The following is a 19,747-nucleotide window of genomic DNA, read 5'->3' on the forward strand; positions in this document are numbered from 1 at the left end:
TATTTTGAACATCTTCTCAATGTAAAAGGAAATCATCATGGTGGTGTTGCAAACAGCCAAGCTCATGGGGAGGAGGAAAATGATGTTGGTGAAATTATGCTTGAGGAAGTGGAAAGGATAGTAAATAAACTCCATTGTCATAAGGCAGCAGGAATAGATGAAATTAGACCTGAAATGGTGAAGTATAGTGGGAAGGCAGGGATGAAATGACTTCATAGAGTAGTAAAATTAGCGTGGAGTGTTGGTAAGGTACCTTCAGATTGGACAAAAGCAGTAATTGCACCTATCTACAAGCAAGGAAACAGGAAGGATTGCAACAACTATCGAGGTATCTCATTGATTACTATACCAGGCAAAGTATTCACTGGCATCTTGGAAGGGAGGGTGCGATCAGTCGTTGAGAGGAAGTTGGATGAAAACCAGTGTGGTTTCAGACCACAGAGAGGCTGTCAGGATCAGATTTTCAGTATGCGCCAGGTAATTGAAAAATGCTACGAGAGGAATAGGCAGTTGTGTTTATGTTTCGTAGATCTAGAGAAAGCATATGACAGGGTACCGAGGGAAAAGATGTTCGCCATACTGGGGGACTATGGAATTAAAGGTAGATTATTAAAATCAATCAAAGGCATTTATGTTGACAATTGGGCATCAGTGAGAATTGATGGTAGAATGAGTTCTTGGTTCAGGGTACTTACAGGAGTTAGACAAGGCTGTAATCTTTCACCTTTGTTGTTCATAGTTTACATGGATCATCTGCTGAAAGGTATAAAATGGCAGGGAGGGATTCAGTTAGGTGGAAATGTAGTAAGCAGTTTGGCCTATGCTGACGACTTGGTCTTAATGGCAGATTGTGCCGAAAGCCTGCAGTCTAATATCTTGGAACTTGAAAATAGGTGCAATGAGTATGGTATGAAAATTAGCCTCTCGAAGACTAAATTGATGTCAGTAGGTAAGAAATTCAACAGAATTGAATGTCAGATTGGTGATAAAAAGCTACAACAGGTCGATAATTTCAAGTATTTAGGTTGTGTGTTCTCCCAGGATGGTAATATCGTGAGATTGAATCAAGGTGTAGTAAAGCTAATGCAGTGAGCTCACAGTTGCGATCAGCAGTATTCTGTAAGAAGGAAGTCAGCTCCCAGACGAAACTATCTTTACGTCGGTCTGTTTTCAGACCAACTTTGCTTTACGGGAGCGAAAGCTGGGTGGACTCAGGATATCTTATTCATAAGTTAGAAGTAACAGACATGAAAGTAGCAAGAATGATTGCTGGTACAAACAGGTGGGAACAATGGCAGGAGGGTACTCGGAATGAGGAGATAAAGGCTATTTTAGGAATGAACTCGATGGATGAAGCTGTACGCATAAACCGGCTTCGGTGGTGGGGTCATGTGAGACGAATGGAGGAGGATAGGTTACCTAGGAGAATAATGGACTCTGTTATGGAGGGTAAGAGAAGTAGAGGGAGACCAAGACGACGATGGTTAGACTCGGTTTCTAACGATTTAAAGATAAGAGGTATAGAACTAAACGAGGCCACAACACTAGTTGCAAATCGAGGATTGTGGCGACATTTAGTAAATTCTCAGATGCTTGCAGACTGAACGCTGAAAGGCATAACAGTCTATAATGATAATGTATGTATGTATGTATGTATGTAGTTGCTGTTTGGCAAACGAACACTGGTGGCATGCTTTTCCTTTTGACATCATGTGCATCCTCTGCACTAACAGAGCACTTAACAGTTCTGTGTTCATATTAGCTGGGAACTCAATCTTGTTCTTCCTCACCATACGCAACTGAAAAATCGTGGCTATACACACTACAACATTAGATTTTGAGGAACGCAGTAAACAGGGCCATTCTTTCAAGTATTCCTCCCTAAATTTTTGAACTATATTTGGTTTATTACTAGCGTCACTAACCACGGTAACGTCACCACAGGTATTTTCCTGCACAAGAAATCGTTTCATTATTTCAAACCTTTCGCATTTTGTAACACACGATTAGATTATATCATAGAAGAGCAATATATGTCAATTTGGCAACCAAAATCGCAATAAATATTTCTTCAACAGTCACGCACACAGTATCCACAATGAAATGGAGTTTGTCATCACTTTGCCGCCAAAACAAAGACAAAAGAACTTGCATACTTGTATGGAAGTCATGTGACGAACAAAGACAACAACTCTGCAAGATATACCACTTCACAGGTGCCTATTTTTCCGGTACTGGAAGCACACACTGCGTTCGGCGCGTGAAAACTCGAAATATTCTTAAACGAGAGACAGGAAAGGGGTATAAATTATTCCTGAAAAATCTGAAAATAATATTCTGAGAATTCAAGTTGGCTAATGGCATTGTGTATCCTTTTGAACACTTCATACACTTAGATTTTAAAATCAACAAAAAATCGTAATTTGTGGTGTGAGATTCATAAAGGCGTAATTGTGATGGGTAATTCATAATTATTACGATTGAATGGTAATAGTTGGCATCTCTGTATGTGGCAGGGAAAATGATGGTGGGAAGACCAAGAACCCACTGGATGGACATAGTAAAGATGGACATTGCAGATCAGGAAAGGACACTGGAGGACGTCATTAACAACAGAACGTATCTCAATAAAACAGAAACACTGGATGGTATCAAATAGACTTCGTTATGATTAGGCACAGATTCAGAAACCAGGAGTTGGATTGCAAGACTTTCCTAGGAGCAGACGTAGACTCTGACCACAATTTGTTGTCATGAAATGCCATTTGAAATTGAAGAAATTGGAGTAAGGAAGGGATGCAAGGAGATGGGATCTATACAAGTTATAAGAAGAGTGTGAGGGATTGTTTCAAGGAACATGTTGCACAAGAACTAAATGAAAAGGCTGAAGGAAACACAAGAGAGGAAGAATGGACAGTTGTAAGGAATGGGGCTAGTAGAGCTGCTGAAGAAAGGCTAGGAAGAAAGGAAAGATCAACTAAGTATCAATGGATAACTCAGGAGATACTAAACCTGATTGACAAACGACGAAAGTACAAGAATGAAAAAGATGATTGGGGCACAAAAGAACACAGGCGATTAAAGAATGAAGTAGATAGAAAGTGCAGGACAATTAAAGAAGAAGGGCTGAAAGATATGTGCAAGGATGCTGAAGGTTGTATAGTTATAGGAAAGGTAGATGTTGCACGTAGGAAAATCAAGGAAACTTTAGGCGAAAGGAAAACTAGGTGTATGAATATTAAGATCTCAGATGAAAAACCACTTCTAGAGAAAGAAAACAAGGCAGAAAGATGGCAGGAACATATCCAACAGTTGTATCAAGGTAAAGAAGTAGATATGGCTCTGGAACAGAGTCTACTGATGCTGATGAAAGGGGAGACCCAATTTTGAGGCCAGAATTCGACAGAGCTTTGAGACACCTAAATAGGAACAAGGCACCTGGAATTGACAACATACCCTCAGAATTACTGCCTTATGAGAAACCAGCATAGCAAAGTTATTCCATTTAGTGTGCAAGGTGTACGATACAGAAGAAGTGCCATCCGATTTTAAGCAGAACGTTATACCTATTCCCAAGAAACCAGGTGCTGACAAGTGTGAAAACTACCATACTATTAGTTTAGTATCTCAAACCTGAAAAATTTTAACATGTATTATTTATAGAAGAATGGAAAGACAGGTTGAAACTGAATTGGGAGATCAATTTGGTTTCAGAAGAAAGGTAGGAACACATGAAGCAATCCTGACTTAATGTCTGATCTTAGAGGATAAGAACTACAAGCCCACATACATGGCATTTGTTGATCTAGAAAAGGCATTCAATGATGTTGACTGGACCAAGCTATTTGAGATTCTGAAGGTAATCTACAACTGAATTTCCGAAAATAAACATCAGAAATAGGTTTTCTGTCCTAAATAATTTAATTCTGGAAGAAAGTGATCGCGCGCGTGAAACCAAATCATCGCGATCCGCTGGCGTTGCCGTGCCGAGGTTAAAATTTAGGCCTAGATTTCAGATTCAAGACCCAGTTAGGCCTAAATCAGCAAAGGTAGCTGTGTTTGGTGATAGCCAAGGAAGGGAAATTGCGGGAGTGATAAACGACGAGAATATAGCAGCAACTGGAGAAATATATCCAGGAGCTACTATCAGCAGTGTCCTGGAAAACGTAGAAGAAGCAACTAGGAACTTCGGGAGCGGCGATGAGGTGCTTATCATCGCTGGGACGAACGATGTAGCTCACGACGACGCCAAGAATGTAAGATCACAACTTTAACATAAACTAGGGAAGCTGACCCACACTAACGTCTTTGTAGTGAACGTGCCCCACAGGCATGATTTGAGTAGAGACTCGTGTGTGAACATTAAAGTGGACAAGGTCAATACAGATATTGTTAAAATTTGTAAATATTTTTGGAATACTCAAGTTATTGAATGCAGCAGTTTTGAGAGATACTGTTATACAAAACATGGCCTCCATCTAAACAATTCAGGTAAACGAAAGATAGCAAATATTGTTGTAGATTTTATTAATCTTAAGATATGTACTGTAAAACAGGCAACTCCCTTGAGTTATAATACTGACCAGGAAAACTAGTAGAAAGAGCCAGCTGTACTTCAAGCTGGCTCAGTCAACTAGAAAATGAAACTCAGGAAAGTAAGGAATTTCAAGTTACCCAATTGCAACAGTCAAGTTTTAGGGAGGAAGGGGGTCTGAGATTGCTCTTGGTAAACTGTCAAAGTGTAGTAAATAAACAATTAAAATTCGGTACATTGATGGAATCTTATGAGACTGATGTGGTGATAGGAGTGGAATCGTGGTTGAGAGAAGGGGTGGGTAATAGAGAAGTATTTCCAGAAGGGTACACAGTCTATCGTAGAGACCGAGGAGATAAAAAGGGATGCGGGGGGGTGTTTATTCTGGTGAAGGAAACTTATTGTTCACATGAATGGTTTACCGATGAAAGGGATGAAATATTACGGATAAAATTAGTTTGTGATAATATGAAGGAGGTGGGAATTATAGGAACATACAGGCCTGGAAGACAGGAAAGAGACATGGAAATATTTGAGAAAATAATAGATTATACTCATAAAAACAATAATAATGATATGGTAATAATTGGGGGAGATCTAAATTTGCCTGAAGTTGAATGGAATGGAGCTGCAAGTGAAGCCCATGAACAGAAACTGGCAAATAAGTTAATTTGGGAGGGAAGATTTACACAAGTAGTACAAGAACCGACTCGTCTCAATAACTTACTAGATGTATTCTTGGTTAAACCATGGGAAATTGTTGATAAAACTGAGGTAATTGAAGGAATAGGAGACCATAAGGCTGTAATAATGGATGTAGGACTCGTACTAAAAAGGCTTAATAAGAGGGTTACACAAGACAAGAAATTGTACAGAAAAACTAAAGTTGATGAATTTGGGATTTACCTTAAATCTCAATTCAGTTGTTGGATAAGTGAAGGGAGTAACGTGGATACACTTTGGGCTAAATTTAAAGGAATCATTTGGGAAGGAGAGAAGAGATTTGTACCTGTTAAGAAGGGTAAAATGACCTCAGACCCTGTTTATTATACAAGGGAAATAAGAAAATTAAAAAGAAAATGTAGAATAGTAAACAGGAAAATCAAAGAGGGTAAGGAGAGCAGAGAAACTAGAAAACAGCTAATGAGGAAACTGAATAGAGTGAAAAAGGAAGCAAAAGAGAATTATATGAATGGCATACTTTAAGAGGGTAATGGCCACAAAGGGAAATGGAAAAAGCTGTATTCCTATATCAGGAATCAAGAAGGAAAAGGAATCCAAATTCCTACAATGGTGGGAGAAGGGGGTGAACACTATTTAACAGATACTGAAAAAGCAAACCTATTTAGTAGGGAATTCAGAGATTCAGTAGATGACTGTCCGGAGTTGGAAACCGAAACAAAAGATAGAGAGGGAGAGACACAGAGGGAAACAAGAAGCTTCTCATTCACAAATGAAGATATTTTCAGAGAAATCCAACTGCTTCAGCAAGGAAAAGCAGCAGAAAGTGATCAAATTACTGGGGAGGTATTAAAGACAATGAGGTGGTACATAGTGCCTTATTTAAAATTTCTCTTTGACTATGTCATAAATAATAGTGTAATACCAAAAGAATGGAAGGAATTTATAATAATACCAATTTATAAAGGAAAGGGTGATAAACGGAAACCAGAGAACTACAGACCAATCAGCCTGACCAATAGAATAGAATATATTTATTTATCACCTACAGGATGTCCCAATTACAGATGATGTAATAGTATAGTTTGTAAAATACTGGAGAGTTTAATATCAAAGTACATCAGAGGGATATGTGATGATAAAAATTGGTTCATGAGGAGCCAGTATGGATTTAGAAAGAAATTTTCTTGTGAGGCACAACTGGTGGGTTTTCAGCAGGACATATCAGATCAATTGGATTCAGGAGGTCAGTTAGATTGCATAGTCATAGATCTTTCCAAAGCCTTTGATAGAGTGGAACATGAAATATTATTAAAGAAATTGGAGGGAATAGGATTGGACGTAAGGGTTACACATTGGATAAGAACATTTCTAAATTCAAGGGTTCAGAAAGTCAAAGTATGAAATAATGTATCGCAGGAAGAGAAAGTTTGGAAGGGAATTGCACAGGGTAGTATAAGTCTTGTTACTTTTCTTAATATACGCAAATGATTTAGGGAACAATATAACATCAAAAATAAGATTGTATGCAGATGGCATAATTGTTTATAGGGAAATAAATAACATTGAGGATTGTTCAGAACTACAAAGGGACCTTGAAAGTATCCAACAATGGGTTGAAGAAAATAATATGAAGGTTAATGGAGGCAAATCAACTGTTACAACTTTTACAAACAGGAGCTTTAAAACCGAATTTGAATATACTTTGGATGAGGTAGTTATCCCAAAAGATGGCAAGTGCAAATACTTAGGTGTGAGATTTGAAAGTAATCTGCAGTGGAAGGGTCATGTTGATGACATTGTTGGGAAAGCATACAGATCGTTACATGTCATAATGAGGCTACTTAAAGGATGCAATAAAGAATTAAAAGAAAAAAGTTACTTGAGTATGGTTCGTCCATTATTGGAATATGCAAACAGTGTTTGGGATCCTCACCAAGAATACCTAATAAACAAAAGAGGAAAGCAGCAAGATTTGTAACATGGGATTTCAGGAGAAAGAGTAGTGTATCAGAAATGTTAAAGGAACTTGGGTGGGAAACTTTAAGAGAAGGGAGAAAACTAGACTTATACGATTATATAGAGCCTATACAAGAGAAGAAGCATGGGGAGATATCCGCGAGAGGCTTCAGTTGGAAAATAATTATATCGGCAGGACAGACCACAAATATAAAATTAGAAGGAATTTTAGCAGAAGCGATTGGGGTAAATTTTCATTCATTGGGAAGGGTGTGAAGGAGTGGAACAGTTTACCAGGGGTAGTGTTTGATCCTTTTCCAAAATCTGTACAGATATTCAAGAAGAGGATAAACAGCAACAGAGAAAATAAATGAAGTGTTAGAGGGCATTTGACCAGTGCAGGTTATTGTAAATAAAAAACTGTGTGTGAATAAATTAATTCCATCCCCTGGTCTAAGGAGTTTGGACAGCCAAAGTAGGGGTGAAGTACAGTGGGGACTTCGAGGGCCCTGGGACCGCTACGGTAGCTGTGAAGGCCCTTCAGGAACTCTGAAAAGTGGTGGCAAAAGGGGCTCTGGTTAAGACGCAGCAGGCCGTTATGCTACTTAGGTTCCAGAATGGCTTTAAAAAAAAAAGTAAATAAATGCAATGTAAAGTTTAATCTTATACCAGTTGTACAGTATCATTTGAAGTAATTTCACATACTGTATATCAGTTGACTATATTGTAAGTAGTACAGGAGATATAAGTAGAATTTTGTAAACAATATAATTTATTAAGGATGAGCTGTGTGTTTAATAGAAAAAATTGTTAGCGTAAATTGTATAATTTTGTATTATAGGAAAATTTTCTTCTCTTGTTAATTTAATATTTAGTGGTTGACAATAATGTATTTTAGTGTACCATTTGCCACCGAGGTAGACACCTCATTTGCAAATGAAGAGATTTTGATTTGATTTGATTTGATTTAATCGAGTAAGATACCGAGAAAGAAGAATTATCTACAATCTGTACAAAAATCAATCTGCAGTGATAAGAATCAAGGACTTCGAAAAAGAAGCAGCAATCTAGAAAGAAGTGAGGCAAGGTAGCAGTTTGGCCCCACTCCTTTTCAATGTTTATATTGAACATGCAGTAAAGGAAATCAAAGAGGAATTTGGAAAGGGAATCAGAAAATCACAATCCAAGGAGAGGAAATCAAAACCCTGAAATTTGCCAATTATATTGTATACTTGCACACACTGTTATATTAATCAGTAATAAAGATTGAAGGACCTACCAAGTTGATTGAGATATTTCTCAAGATTATCACAATCCAATTTTGTTCGACAGAAGATGATTGCTCGGTCCATCTTGTGCACGTCGATGGCACGCACACAATACTCTCCCTTGAGCATCTTGACTGCCTCTGACAGAGTTTCTGCAGTGTTGTTCCCTGGTCGCACATTATCCTTGGCATGGACACCGTCTGTCTGGATATGCTTTCTTAGGTTATGCCAGCTAGTATCCTTTTGAGGGTCTACCATCACGACAACATGGTGAACGGTTTCTGGTACAGCATCCTCACCTTTCAGGTCTACCCATGTGGGGAAGTGCATCAAACGTTCCTGCACAATAGAGTCAGGATTACCTTCAGGCAAACTTTATTGATACAGAAAATATGTAACTAATGAATATTTCAATGGCGGCAATCAAAGTGGAACAGAAGTTTACTTACCGCCATTTTTTTAACTTCAAAAGCATGTAAGGTGGCAGAACAGACTATCATCTGCAGGCGGCGACCATCTGATGTGATCTTTGGAATCTGCTTGTGCAAGCGGTCTATGAGCTCTGTGTAACCTTGCTTCAGTAAGCCATCAGCCTCATCCAAAACAAAGAACCTACACTGAGTCAGTGAAAGATGGCCACCAGAGATTAGGTCCTCCATACGACCAGGAGTGCCCACAACAATGTCAACCTGTGGAGAAATCAACATAATGAATGGCATTACTTTTATTTGGCTAGAAGAAACTTAAAAATCAAGTGGGGGAAAAAATAGAAGCTGAGTAGAATAATTACAATTGACCGTTTTATCCTAGCTTCATTGATTTGTTTTACATATTATCACTATTTCCGTTCATTCATTCATATATATTCCCTCCAAAACTGCTGGAAATGGATAATGTTATTGGTTATTTGCCCACCGTTAGTGAGGATGTTATATGGTCCTGGTGTTGAGTGTACATCATCTACTCAGAATTCTTCAGTAAATTATTTCTAAAAATTAGTTTCAATGCTATACCTGTTTCCTACTGAACCCAAATGGGTCATATCATTGGCCTAGAATATTAAAACTGGTAGAAAGTTACGGGAATAATGAAGTGGAGTTACACGAGATGCTGGATATATGTTACAATCCCGCTTGCTCAAGTCCATAGTCAGATAGTACATGTGTCATGGTCATTTGATTGCACAAGAGAGAAGCAATAGTATCTTCCACTCTAGAGAGAAAGTCAGCAACAGAGCTATTCAAAATTTAAGTTGGTAGGACTTCTGAACAGCTAATCAAAGCACAGTGCGATCGAGGCTGAGTAAGAAAAAAATATGGACACCAACATGAAAGCCCTCCTATATTGGTAAAAATCTGCAGGGAGATAGCATAAAAGAAGATTCAGACTTCTACGTAGTCGTAAAATTAAGACGATATATCCTACTAAATTATTGTAATTCATGAATGTGGCTATTAAAGGCAGGATGTTATGCAACTGATCAGGGGATTCCGTAAGCTCAAAGCCACGAGGTAAGTGCACGACAGGAACCCAAGCACTGTCCAAGAGGCTCACTCTGCTTTTTGGTTCTGGACGACTCGGACAGAGATGTGCGGTGTTCGCTGTGGAACGGGAATTTGAGCATTTCTCAGCCTAAAGCCACGTATACACTTGAGCATTCGCCCCGAATGAGCATGCGTTGCCGATGCGGGAGCGCACAAGCACGACCCGCATGCCAATCTGTTGAACAAGTTTCCACTGTGTTTGGACCTCGTGCGGACCGAGAACACCGTCTGTGTTTAGGTGTGGTGTAGTGTAGTGTTTTGCCTGATCTGAGGCTATAATGGTGAATCGAAAATTGATAGTCGCCAGTTATTGTTATATGTAGTTATTGCATTCCTTGAAAACAAAACGGAGAAAGCGGTGGTGGCAAAGAAAACTGTACGAAGAGAGATGCAATGCTCAATTGTTAAAAACGATTGGACATGAAACAGATGGCAATTTTATAATTTTTACGAGAATGTCATCCAAGGATTTTGAATGGATATTGCATAGTATCAGGGCTACGATTGAGAGGACAATACATTTAGGAAAGCCATATCTGCCGAGGAATGCCCAGCTGTGATACTGCGATTTCTGACTACAGAAGACTCTTACACGAGTTTGGAGTACCTCTTCAAAATTTCGAAACAAGCCATTGGCAGAATCATACTTGAAGTGTGTCAAGCCATCGTAAAGGATTATGTGAGGGTGAGCAAAATAATAATTAAATAAAAAAATAGTTTATGAATAATAATTTTATTATAGCAAGTACAGAGAAAAAATACTCTTAAGTATTGATGAAACTGCAGGTGTTTACATGTTAATTTTCTTGCGGCACTCATCTTTTGGAAATATTGCATGAGGACAGCAATTTCACTCCAAGCATCGTCCTTTCTTAAGGTATTTTAATAGAACTCATCCTTGGGGTTCCACAGAACGGGATACTTGTGGTAGGCCCTAGTACCCCAGGAGGATAAGAGAATTATTCTGGGACAATTACATTTCAAATTGAAATTATCTTTCACACACTTCCTTCACTTCACTTGCACGAGCGAGATCGCATATGCATAGCGGAAGCAGTCGGCTCATACTGTTCGGACTACTCCTCCCATCATCAAACGTCCACACCGAGCACGAACAGAGCACATACTCACTTTAAGGTACCGACAACATTCGGATCGGGCTGAGGCATGCGGATACATTTGGTTCGCCCTGTACTCACCTGAGCAAAACTGGGCAAACACATGCTCATTCGGGGCGAATGCTCAAGTGTATACGCGGCTTAATACATACTATTTTGAGAACGCATAACTGAATCCGCTAGATTTATTTTTATTAGAGAATTGGGAGTATAAATAACCAAGAATTTAGAGATATAAAGTCTCATGTTTATAAACCTGTTCATTGGGCATTATGGACTGAAATGGTATAAAGTCGCGGGACGCTTTGCAGTGCCACGTGTCGGAAATCGCGAAGTTTGAAGAGACGGAGTATTTACTGAATTGTGACAAGAGTGTAATGTGTACTTGTGTATAATATATGTATATATTTTCTTTGTGTCTTTTAGTGTAAAAATGCGAGTGATGTCGTGTGCAATGTTGTACCAAACAAGAGTGAAGAAAATGGATGTCGAGGAAGGCATTTATGTACATATTAACGCTGCCGTTATGACGATGTGAATCAAATAATGGGGCCTACCTGAGGGCCGAAATGCTGTACGGCTGACCATGGAACAACGCCGGATTCAATAAGTACCCCCTGATTCATATTATTTTCACATATGCATGATAAGCTGTAGTTAAACTTGTAAATAATTTTCTTGCATGAAATGATGAAGCTCAATGTTTATTTTTCAATGTAGCAAGGGTTAGCTAGATATAGGGAGTAAATTTCAATACCGATGCCTTGGGGGAGTGAATATGCGTAGAATAAGAAACATGTGTTGAGATATGATCTTCTATAACAATAAGAAACGTGTGTTGGGATATGATCTTCTATAACGTGTGATCTTCTAACATGATACTCGTGTGTGTAAATATGTTAATTAGAATAGATGGCAATCAGTTTGTGTTTATAGTCATTGGGATAGGCTAGTGATAGTTTGTGGCATGCTGCATGCATAATTTTAATCGCTGAGAGAGAGTTCATTGACATCATGAACTAGTGACCAGTCATGCACATTACAGTGGATATTCAGAGTCCATTTCATCAATAAGTAATATGCATTTGACCAGTACATGAAAATGTGCTGTGAGGGAATAGATATTCTGTCATATAATTCATTTTTGTGATTTAGTTGAGATTAGCTTTGCAGTAAGTCCTTTACTATATGAACGCTAGTAGCAGGTAATGAACCGGTGATATTATGGAATGAGATATTTGAATATAGTGCCGGCAAATGAAGTAAAGTGTTTCTCGATATGTTACGACGAATGCTGGTAAAAATTGCACCAGTAGTCATGTGAAGTGTGAGAGAAATATTGTGTATTGAAAGCATATGCTCATGAATAATTGATATTATAGCCCAAGGGGATCTCAGTTATATGGAAGATGATTTTTGAGAGGAACATATGGAGTTAATTAGAACAAAGAGATATTAGTCTGTGTTGACAGAAAGATTGCTGTGCGTGTAAAATAAATAAGGAATGAGTTGCGTTCACAGATAAGACATTCTTACTGCTCTGCGTGTATATTAAAGGGAGATTTAAACTACCTTGACTAGGGTCATAAATGACAGAATGAATGTCATTTATTATATAATTCCGATTGAATGATTGAGGAACAGCACATTGAGGTTTAAAGATTTAATATTATTATTTGCGGTATTCCATGGTAAGCTAGGAAATCATAGGTCACTGTAATGTTGCAATCCAGGTGGTTGAAACTTCGATTCCTGACCAGGTCAATGAACATGATATTCCTGGTAATTATGAATATGACTGATTTTGTTTTTGTTGCATAAGTGACTTGTATTTACTATGGATTTGACAACGCAAATTTTGATTTGCGGTTGCAACCTTTGTGTTTGATGTTGTGAATTCATTTCATGTGGTGGTTGTGTTTGAGGCAATAAGGTTCTGTGCTATTGTCATAGATTCAGTGTAGATTAAGTTTCTGGTGGGAATTCTAATTGGTTTACGTCCCTCTGCTACAAGGTCATGTGTATTTTATGTATTAGCAAAACAGCTGATTATGTGTATGTGAAGTAATATCGTAACAGTAAATTAAAATGTTAACTTGATTTTATTTGCATCAGGAGTAGTTATCGACCCGGTCGCGTTCCGTGTTAAGTGTATATAGATGAGAGGAGGAAGCCGATATAAAAGAACGATTTCAAGAATGATTTAATAAATGTAATAAGTTAATAATTTTAACATTAATATTTTTAACAGATGTAACATTTTGAATGATTTAATAATTTCTAACAGCTTCATGATTTAATGATTGAACTTTTTGTAATGATTTAATAATTTTAATATTAATATTTTTTTCTAATAATTTAATAATTGTGAAAGTATGATGATTAGGTGATTCAGTATCTGGTTCAATAATTTATATTCAGAAAGAACTTTATATTTTTCAATGATTCAAGGATAGAAAGAAGAGTGGATATAAAGTAAAGAGTTCATGTATAGAGGAACGTATTTCAATATTTTTGATTTCAAAAGGTCACTCAAATAAAGATGATAGATGTAAAAATGGTCAACTATATTATTTCTTTAGAAATAGGGTGGTAATCAAATACAATAAAAACCGACATGCATAAAAGGAACAAGTTCATTAAATTAATGTTGGTATATGATAATGAGATGAAAGAAGAGTTCAATTAAGTGAGATGTAGTTGGATGTATTTGGAGTTCAGTAACAAGATTGTTGTTTTCATGGTATAATTGATGATGGAAGTAAATTAATTTTGATACTTAGGCCGATGAATTTCAATAGATAATGTTTGTTAGTGGCCTGGAGTGAATAATTGAGTGAATAAAACAAATTTTACATATGAATTAAACTACAATATGGTTATAGTTGACCGGAGGTTATGGGTGACGTATCCATGTACAGCGAAATGTTAGCCGAATTCCTTTATTTGTGTAGGGATTTTTTTTCTACTTTGCCAAAGTTTATCTTTTTATTTTAATAAATTTGTGTTTTTACCAAAGGTTCTCATTCAGATCTTTTTATTTATCTTCTCTCTTATCCTTCCTGCTCAATAAGTTAAGGTTAGTTATATTATTCGAAGATATCTCTGTGGATATTACCCGTTTAGCGACCCTGGGATTCATTTTTGCTGGTGCCACATTTCAAACGCTGGAAGGGTAGAGGGTAGACTACTCTAGATTCTTTCAGGAAGAGTAGTGTACTGATGCCCTCCTTGTCCTTCCACCATTCCTCTCTATTGTATGTTATAGTGTTACAAGTGATCTAGTTAGTGTTCGAGGAACTGAAAAACTTTAGTCATATTAACTCAGTTGACACTCAAAAGTATGGCTTCCTTCTTAACAAATTTGTTCTTCTGGCATTCTCCTCATGTGCACAAACTACTTCAGCTTCTTTTAATGAGTCCTGTCCTGCAATCTCCCAACATCAACCCTCTATCTTGTCACTTCATTGTGTATCCTGTCTCATCTGTCTTTTCCTGCAATGTTTCTCAGGAACCTTCAGTCACTTGGATCCTACTCTTACTTCTCTCAGTCAATGTCAAGGCAGCAGAAGCATATGTCAGTATCGATGTACTCTAGAGAACTTCCCTGCATTTCGTTAGGTCATCTTTGCCCCATACATCTTGTCTTACAGTGTAGAAATATGTGGCTTGCTCAATTAATGTATTTATCTCTTTGGCCAATTTTCTATTGTCTGACAATCATCATCATCATCATTTCCCATTATCCAGCTGTAGCTGGGTAAGGGCAAATATAGTTCCTCTCGACTTTCTTCAGTTTTTCGACCACTCCTCCTCCAACACCGCGTCCCAGTCCAGGTTTCTTTCTCTAATACTGCGTTGGACTGTGTCCTTCCATCTCAATGGTGGTCGTCCGCGGCCTCTCCTTCCTCGCATCTGCATCACCTTTTTTGCCATTCTTTCATCACTCATTCGTTTTATGTGACCAAACAATCTTAATTGGCTCTTCTCTATTCTATTATTCATTTTGTCCCACTCCAATTTCTTTTCGGATTTTCTCATTTCTTATTTTGTCTCTTCTACTCTTCTGTATCATACTCCCCAAGAACTTCATTTTGGCTGCCTGTATTCGACTCTCATCCTTCTTTGTCATTGTCCAAGTTTCTACTCCGTAAGTTATTATGGGTATGTAATACATCTTGTACATAGTTTCCTTTGCTTCCATTGGCACATCTTTGTCCCATAACATGTTTCTTACACTATGAGAGACACCTTCCAGCTTGAATCCTCTTACTAATCTTAGCATCCAGTTGAACATTTTCCATTAATTCACTCCCCAGGTATTTGAACATCTCCATTGCTTCCAGGGGCTTGTCTGCAAGTCTAATCGGACCTTTCCCTTCTTTCTCCCTTCTAGTCATAACAAGAGTTTTACTTTTCTACACTTATTTTCAATCCACATTCTTCAATTTTCCCACTCACCACATCCAACTGTTCTTGAACATTCATGTCCTCTTCTCCCCAAATCACAATATCATCTGCAAATAACAACATGCTCATTTCTCTTCCTCCATATGCTGCTTTTGCTGTTCTCATGACGTCACCCATTACTATTGTAATCAGGATTGGCGATAGAACACTTCTCTGTCTCAGCCCACTAGTGATTTTGAACCAACTTGTCCTGTCAACTTGTGTTTGCATGCAACTACAACATTCCTTGTACATTGCCATGATCAATTTTATTAATCTCTGTCCAATTCCTTTTGCATCAGACTGTCCCAAACTTTAGTCCTGGGAACACTCTCATATGCCTTTTCAATGTCAATAATGTCATCACCATATCATTCCCATACTCCCATTGCTTTTCCATTAGTTGTCTCATAATGAAAATGGACCTTATTGCTGACCTTCCACTTCTGAAACCAAACTGATTTTCCTGTATCTGATTTTCAACCCTCAACCTTATCCTAATTTCCAGGATCCTCTCCATTATCTTAACAACATGAGATATCAGAGCAATTCCCCTGTAGTTCTTCAATACTTTCTTATTGCCTTTCTTGAAAATTGGGATGATTATTCATTTTTGCTAATCCTCAGGGACCACCTCATTTTCCCAAACAATCTTGAAAACTCAATATGTCCATTGCAGACCTACAGCTCCAGCTGCCTTTATCATCTCCACTGAAATTTCATCTATTCCAGCAGTTTTTCCATTCTTCATCTTTCTTACTGCCATTTCAACTTCCATTCATTGTAATTTCTTTATCCATTTCTTCATCAACTAATTGCCTTTCCTGGTGGTCCGCTGAATGACTCATTAGTTCTCATGTTCAGTAACTTCTGAAAATACTCTCTCCAACTATTTGTTTCTTCTGGCTTTGTTAACCCTCAAGTACCGAGGTCCGGTCACCAAGACCGCTACGGCATGGTTGTTTTTAAATATCTGGAAACTCCGCTGTTGCATTAACTTGTGCTGCTAGCTACCTTATCATTGGGTTCTCAAAATAACTTCACTCCAGTAGTATGACAGTAGCAAGTTCATGGTTACACGCAGTCGTGATTGATGTTCAGGAAGCAGCCTGTGAGACCGGACCTCAGTATTTACGTTATCAATGGATGTGAACTGTCTCAGCGATCATCGCATGCAAGCGGCCCGTGAAACCGGATCTTGCTGTTTTATTTATCAGCGAGTGTGAAGTGAACAGTTTCAGTGATAACACTTCATGTACGAGGTTTATGGTACGAACAGTCTGCAGGAACTAGTGTCACAAATAATACTGTTATGGATACTTCCAAGACGTGTTACAAGTGAAAGTTGTGCAGGAGTGGCTTGAAGAGGATGGAGAGTGATGGAAACAGTTGTGAAGACAATATCGTTATTCATAGTGACCATAGTTCGGACTCAAAAATAGTGAAAATCACGAAGTCGTAGTTACTGCAGTGAACGATGAGATAGAAGAAAACAGTGTGAGCGAATCTTCCGATGAAAGTAATAGCGACGCAGTTCAACCTCGTTATTATTACGGGAAGAATTGATATAAATGGTCATCAAAACCCTACATCCCTAAGCATTCTTGAATATTGAAACACAATATTTTGAGACTCCCAGCTTTACGATGTGCAGCTCAAATTGGTAATGAAAGTGAACCTGTATCTGATTGGAATCTTCTTATAACTCATGATAATCTCGGTATCATTCTTCGATTGACAAACGTAAAACTCACCAGAGAGAAGCGAGTGCAAATTACAAACAGGCTTGAGAAATGTAGATATGATGGAGCTGAAAGCTTTCATAGGTTTGTTATTTTACTCTGCAACTTTCAAATCCAATCATAAAATCACAAAGTCAATTTTTGCGACAGATGGTAGCCTACCGGGAGGGAAATGTTCTGCTTCGTGATGAGTAAAAACAGATTTGAAACTCTTCTCTCAAATCTTAGATTTGACAACACTGAAGACAGAAGTGAAGGCAGAGAGATTGATCCTACGACAGCAAATCTGAGGTATTTGACGCATTTGTCAGGAACTGTCACAGTGTGTTCAGTGTTGGATCCTCTGCGTGTATTGATGAGATGCTGGTCAGTTTCAGGGGGTGGTGTGGATTCAAGATGTAGACTTTATTAAGGCCTGATATTAAGACCATTTTGCTCATTTCCAACATTTCCTTCACTTTCATATGTTATTTAATTACAATCAGGTACCTGATTAATCAACTTTCAGTTTGAGATTTAAGGCTGAAGATGCCCTTAATTAAAGGGCGAAACATGTTCCTTTAATTTTATTTAATTCATTATCTCTTCTTATGTATTGAACAGGTGGAATCAATAAACTAATATTTATCTGACTTCTATGCCCAGTAAGCCGTGCAAGTATGGACTAAAACTAATGTGCCTTACTGACACTAGGAACAATTACTTCTATAATGGGTACATCTACTGTGGTCAGAACTCGGACGGGTTTACACTTAGTGTAGGAGAATGTCGTCTATCAAAACCTACTCAAGCAGTACTTCGACTCAGTGCTCCCCTATACAGATCTAACTGACATATTACTGCAGACAACTGGTTTAGTTCAATAGAGGTCTTGAAGTGTCTGAAAGACAAGAAACTTACATACGTAGCAATTCTCAAAAGGAATAAACTGGAAATTCCACGGGTATTTTTGCCATCAAAGATGAGAGAAGCAGAATCGTGTCAGTTTGGATTTACCAGAGACATTACTTTGGTATCAAAAGTCCCAAAGAAGGGGCGAGCCATGATTATCGTATCTTCTATGCACCACGACAGTGCAATAATGTTGAGACTAATAAGTCTGAAATTACAGTACACTATACCATAACTGCAATAAACGAGGTGAAGACGCCTTGGAAGAAAAATATGTGGTTTATTGCACTGGACGGTGCACACGGCGGTGGCCCATGGCCATTTTCTATGGGGTCCTGGACATCAGTGCTGTCAATGCCTTTGTCATGTACAATGCCTACAGGGATAATCCTGTGAGAACTAGGTGAGAATTCATGTTGGATTTCGCCTCCTCTCTTGTGAAGCCGCAGATGGAAAGAAGAGTGAACAATTATCATCTCACGTTCGAGCTGAGAGCTTGCATCCGCAAAGTTATGAGAATGCCAGAAGAACCACAACCCTCAAATGAAAAGTTGCAAAAAAAGGAAAACATGTTACCAGTGTGACTCAAAGAAGAAAAGGAAAACCTCGTACTTGGGCCACGGGTGCATAAAAACAATCTGTTTGGAGTGCGCTAGTGAAGTATTTACTTGCTGCATTCAGTACGAGTAGAAACGAGGACCAAGTTTCTGCCTTGCAGATTTTTTCCATGTTAATAATTTTAATTATTTTCCACCATTTCTGGTTACTCGTGACTGTGTTCTAAGTGACTGCAGTAGAATTTTGCATGTTACTTAGTGATATATTGTATTGTACCTTAGTTCTTTTATTGTTGTAATATTTTTCTGTGTTGCTACCTTTCGTCATAATTAAAAAGATTTGTCATCAAGTGACAGATTATTCCATAAGGCCTACTATTTGCGTATTTCCCCATCAGGAAAGGTAACTATTGAGTACTAGAAACGTTTCTAGACAATGTTGGAATTTATACATGCATTAAAATGTAAAACACTTTTGGCAGTCTCACTGACCGAACCTCGGGGTTAGTGTTACAAATCAAGACCTCGGTTTTTACGGGTTAGTATTATGCCGCCTTCATCTTTTACAAATCCGGTGTTTACTAACTTGATCCCTCTTTTTGTTTCTTAAGATACCATACAATAATTTCTTGCTGCCCTGCATATCATCTCTCAATTTCTGTGTGAATAAGGCCCAGCTTTTCCTCTTTTCTTCCTTCACTACTTTCTTGGCCAAATTCTTTGCTTCCACATATTTTCTTCTACTTTCTTTGGTCTTAGATGTTTTCCATGCTTTCCATGCTATTTTCTTTTCCTTCACTTTAATCTTTACCCTATCATTCCACCAACGTGTCTCTTTGTCTTTCACATTTCCTGATGTTCTACCACATACCTTTTCTGTACATCCAACCAGTGCTTCTTTCAAATCCTTTCCATTCATCTTCAACATTCCCCATCTCCGTTCTGGGTACCAACGGTATGATTTCCCTCTGAAATTCTTCTTGTATGCTTTTCTCCTTCAACTT

General features: G+C 38.1%; 1 protein-coding gene across 1 annotated transcript in view; it reads right to left on the reverse strand.

Annotated features, from left to right (window-relative positions):
* Ddx1 (ATP-dependent RNA helicase Ddx1) overlaps positions 1–19,747 on the reverse strand; it is a 113,063-nt gene that overhangs the window by 23,238 nt on the left and 70,078 nt on the right. The window contains exons 7-8 of the mRNA XM_067149290.2: positions 8,892–9,131; positions 8,454–8,781 (exon numbers count right to left, since the gene is read on the reverse strand). Coding sequence (XP_067005391.1) covers positions 8,454–8,781; positions 8,892–9,131 — 568 coding nt within the window. The remainder of the gene's footprint in view (positions 1–8,453; positions 8,782–8,891; positions 9,132–19,747) is intronic.

Source organism: Anabrus simplex, chromosome 6 (assembly GCF_040414725.1).
Source record: "Anabrus simplex isolate iqAnaSimp1 chromosome 6, ASM4041472v1, whole genome shotgun sequence".
In the NCBI taxonomy this organism is placed as follows: domain Eukaryota; kingdom Metazoa; phylum Arthropoda; class Insecta; order Orthoptera; family Tettigoniidae; genus Anabrus; species Anabrus simplex.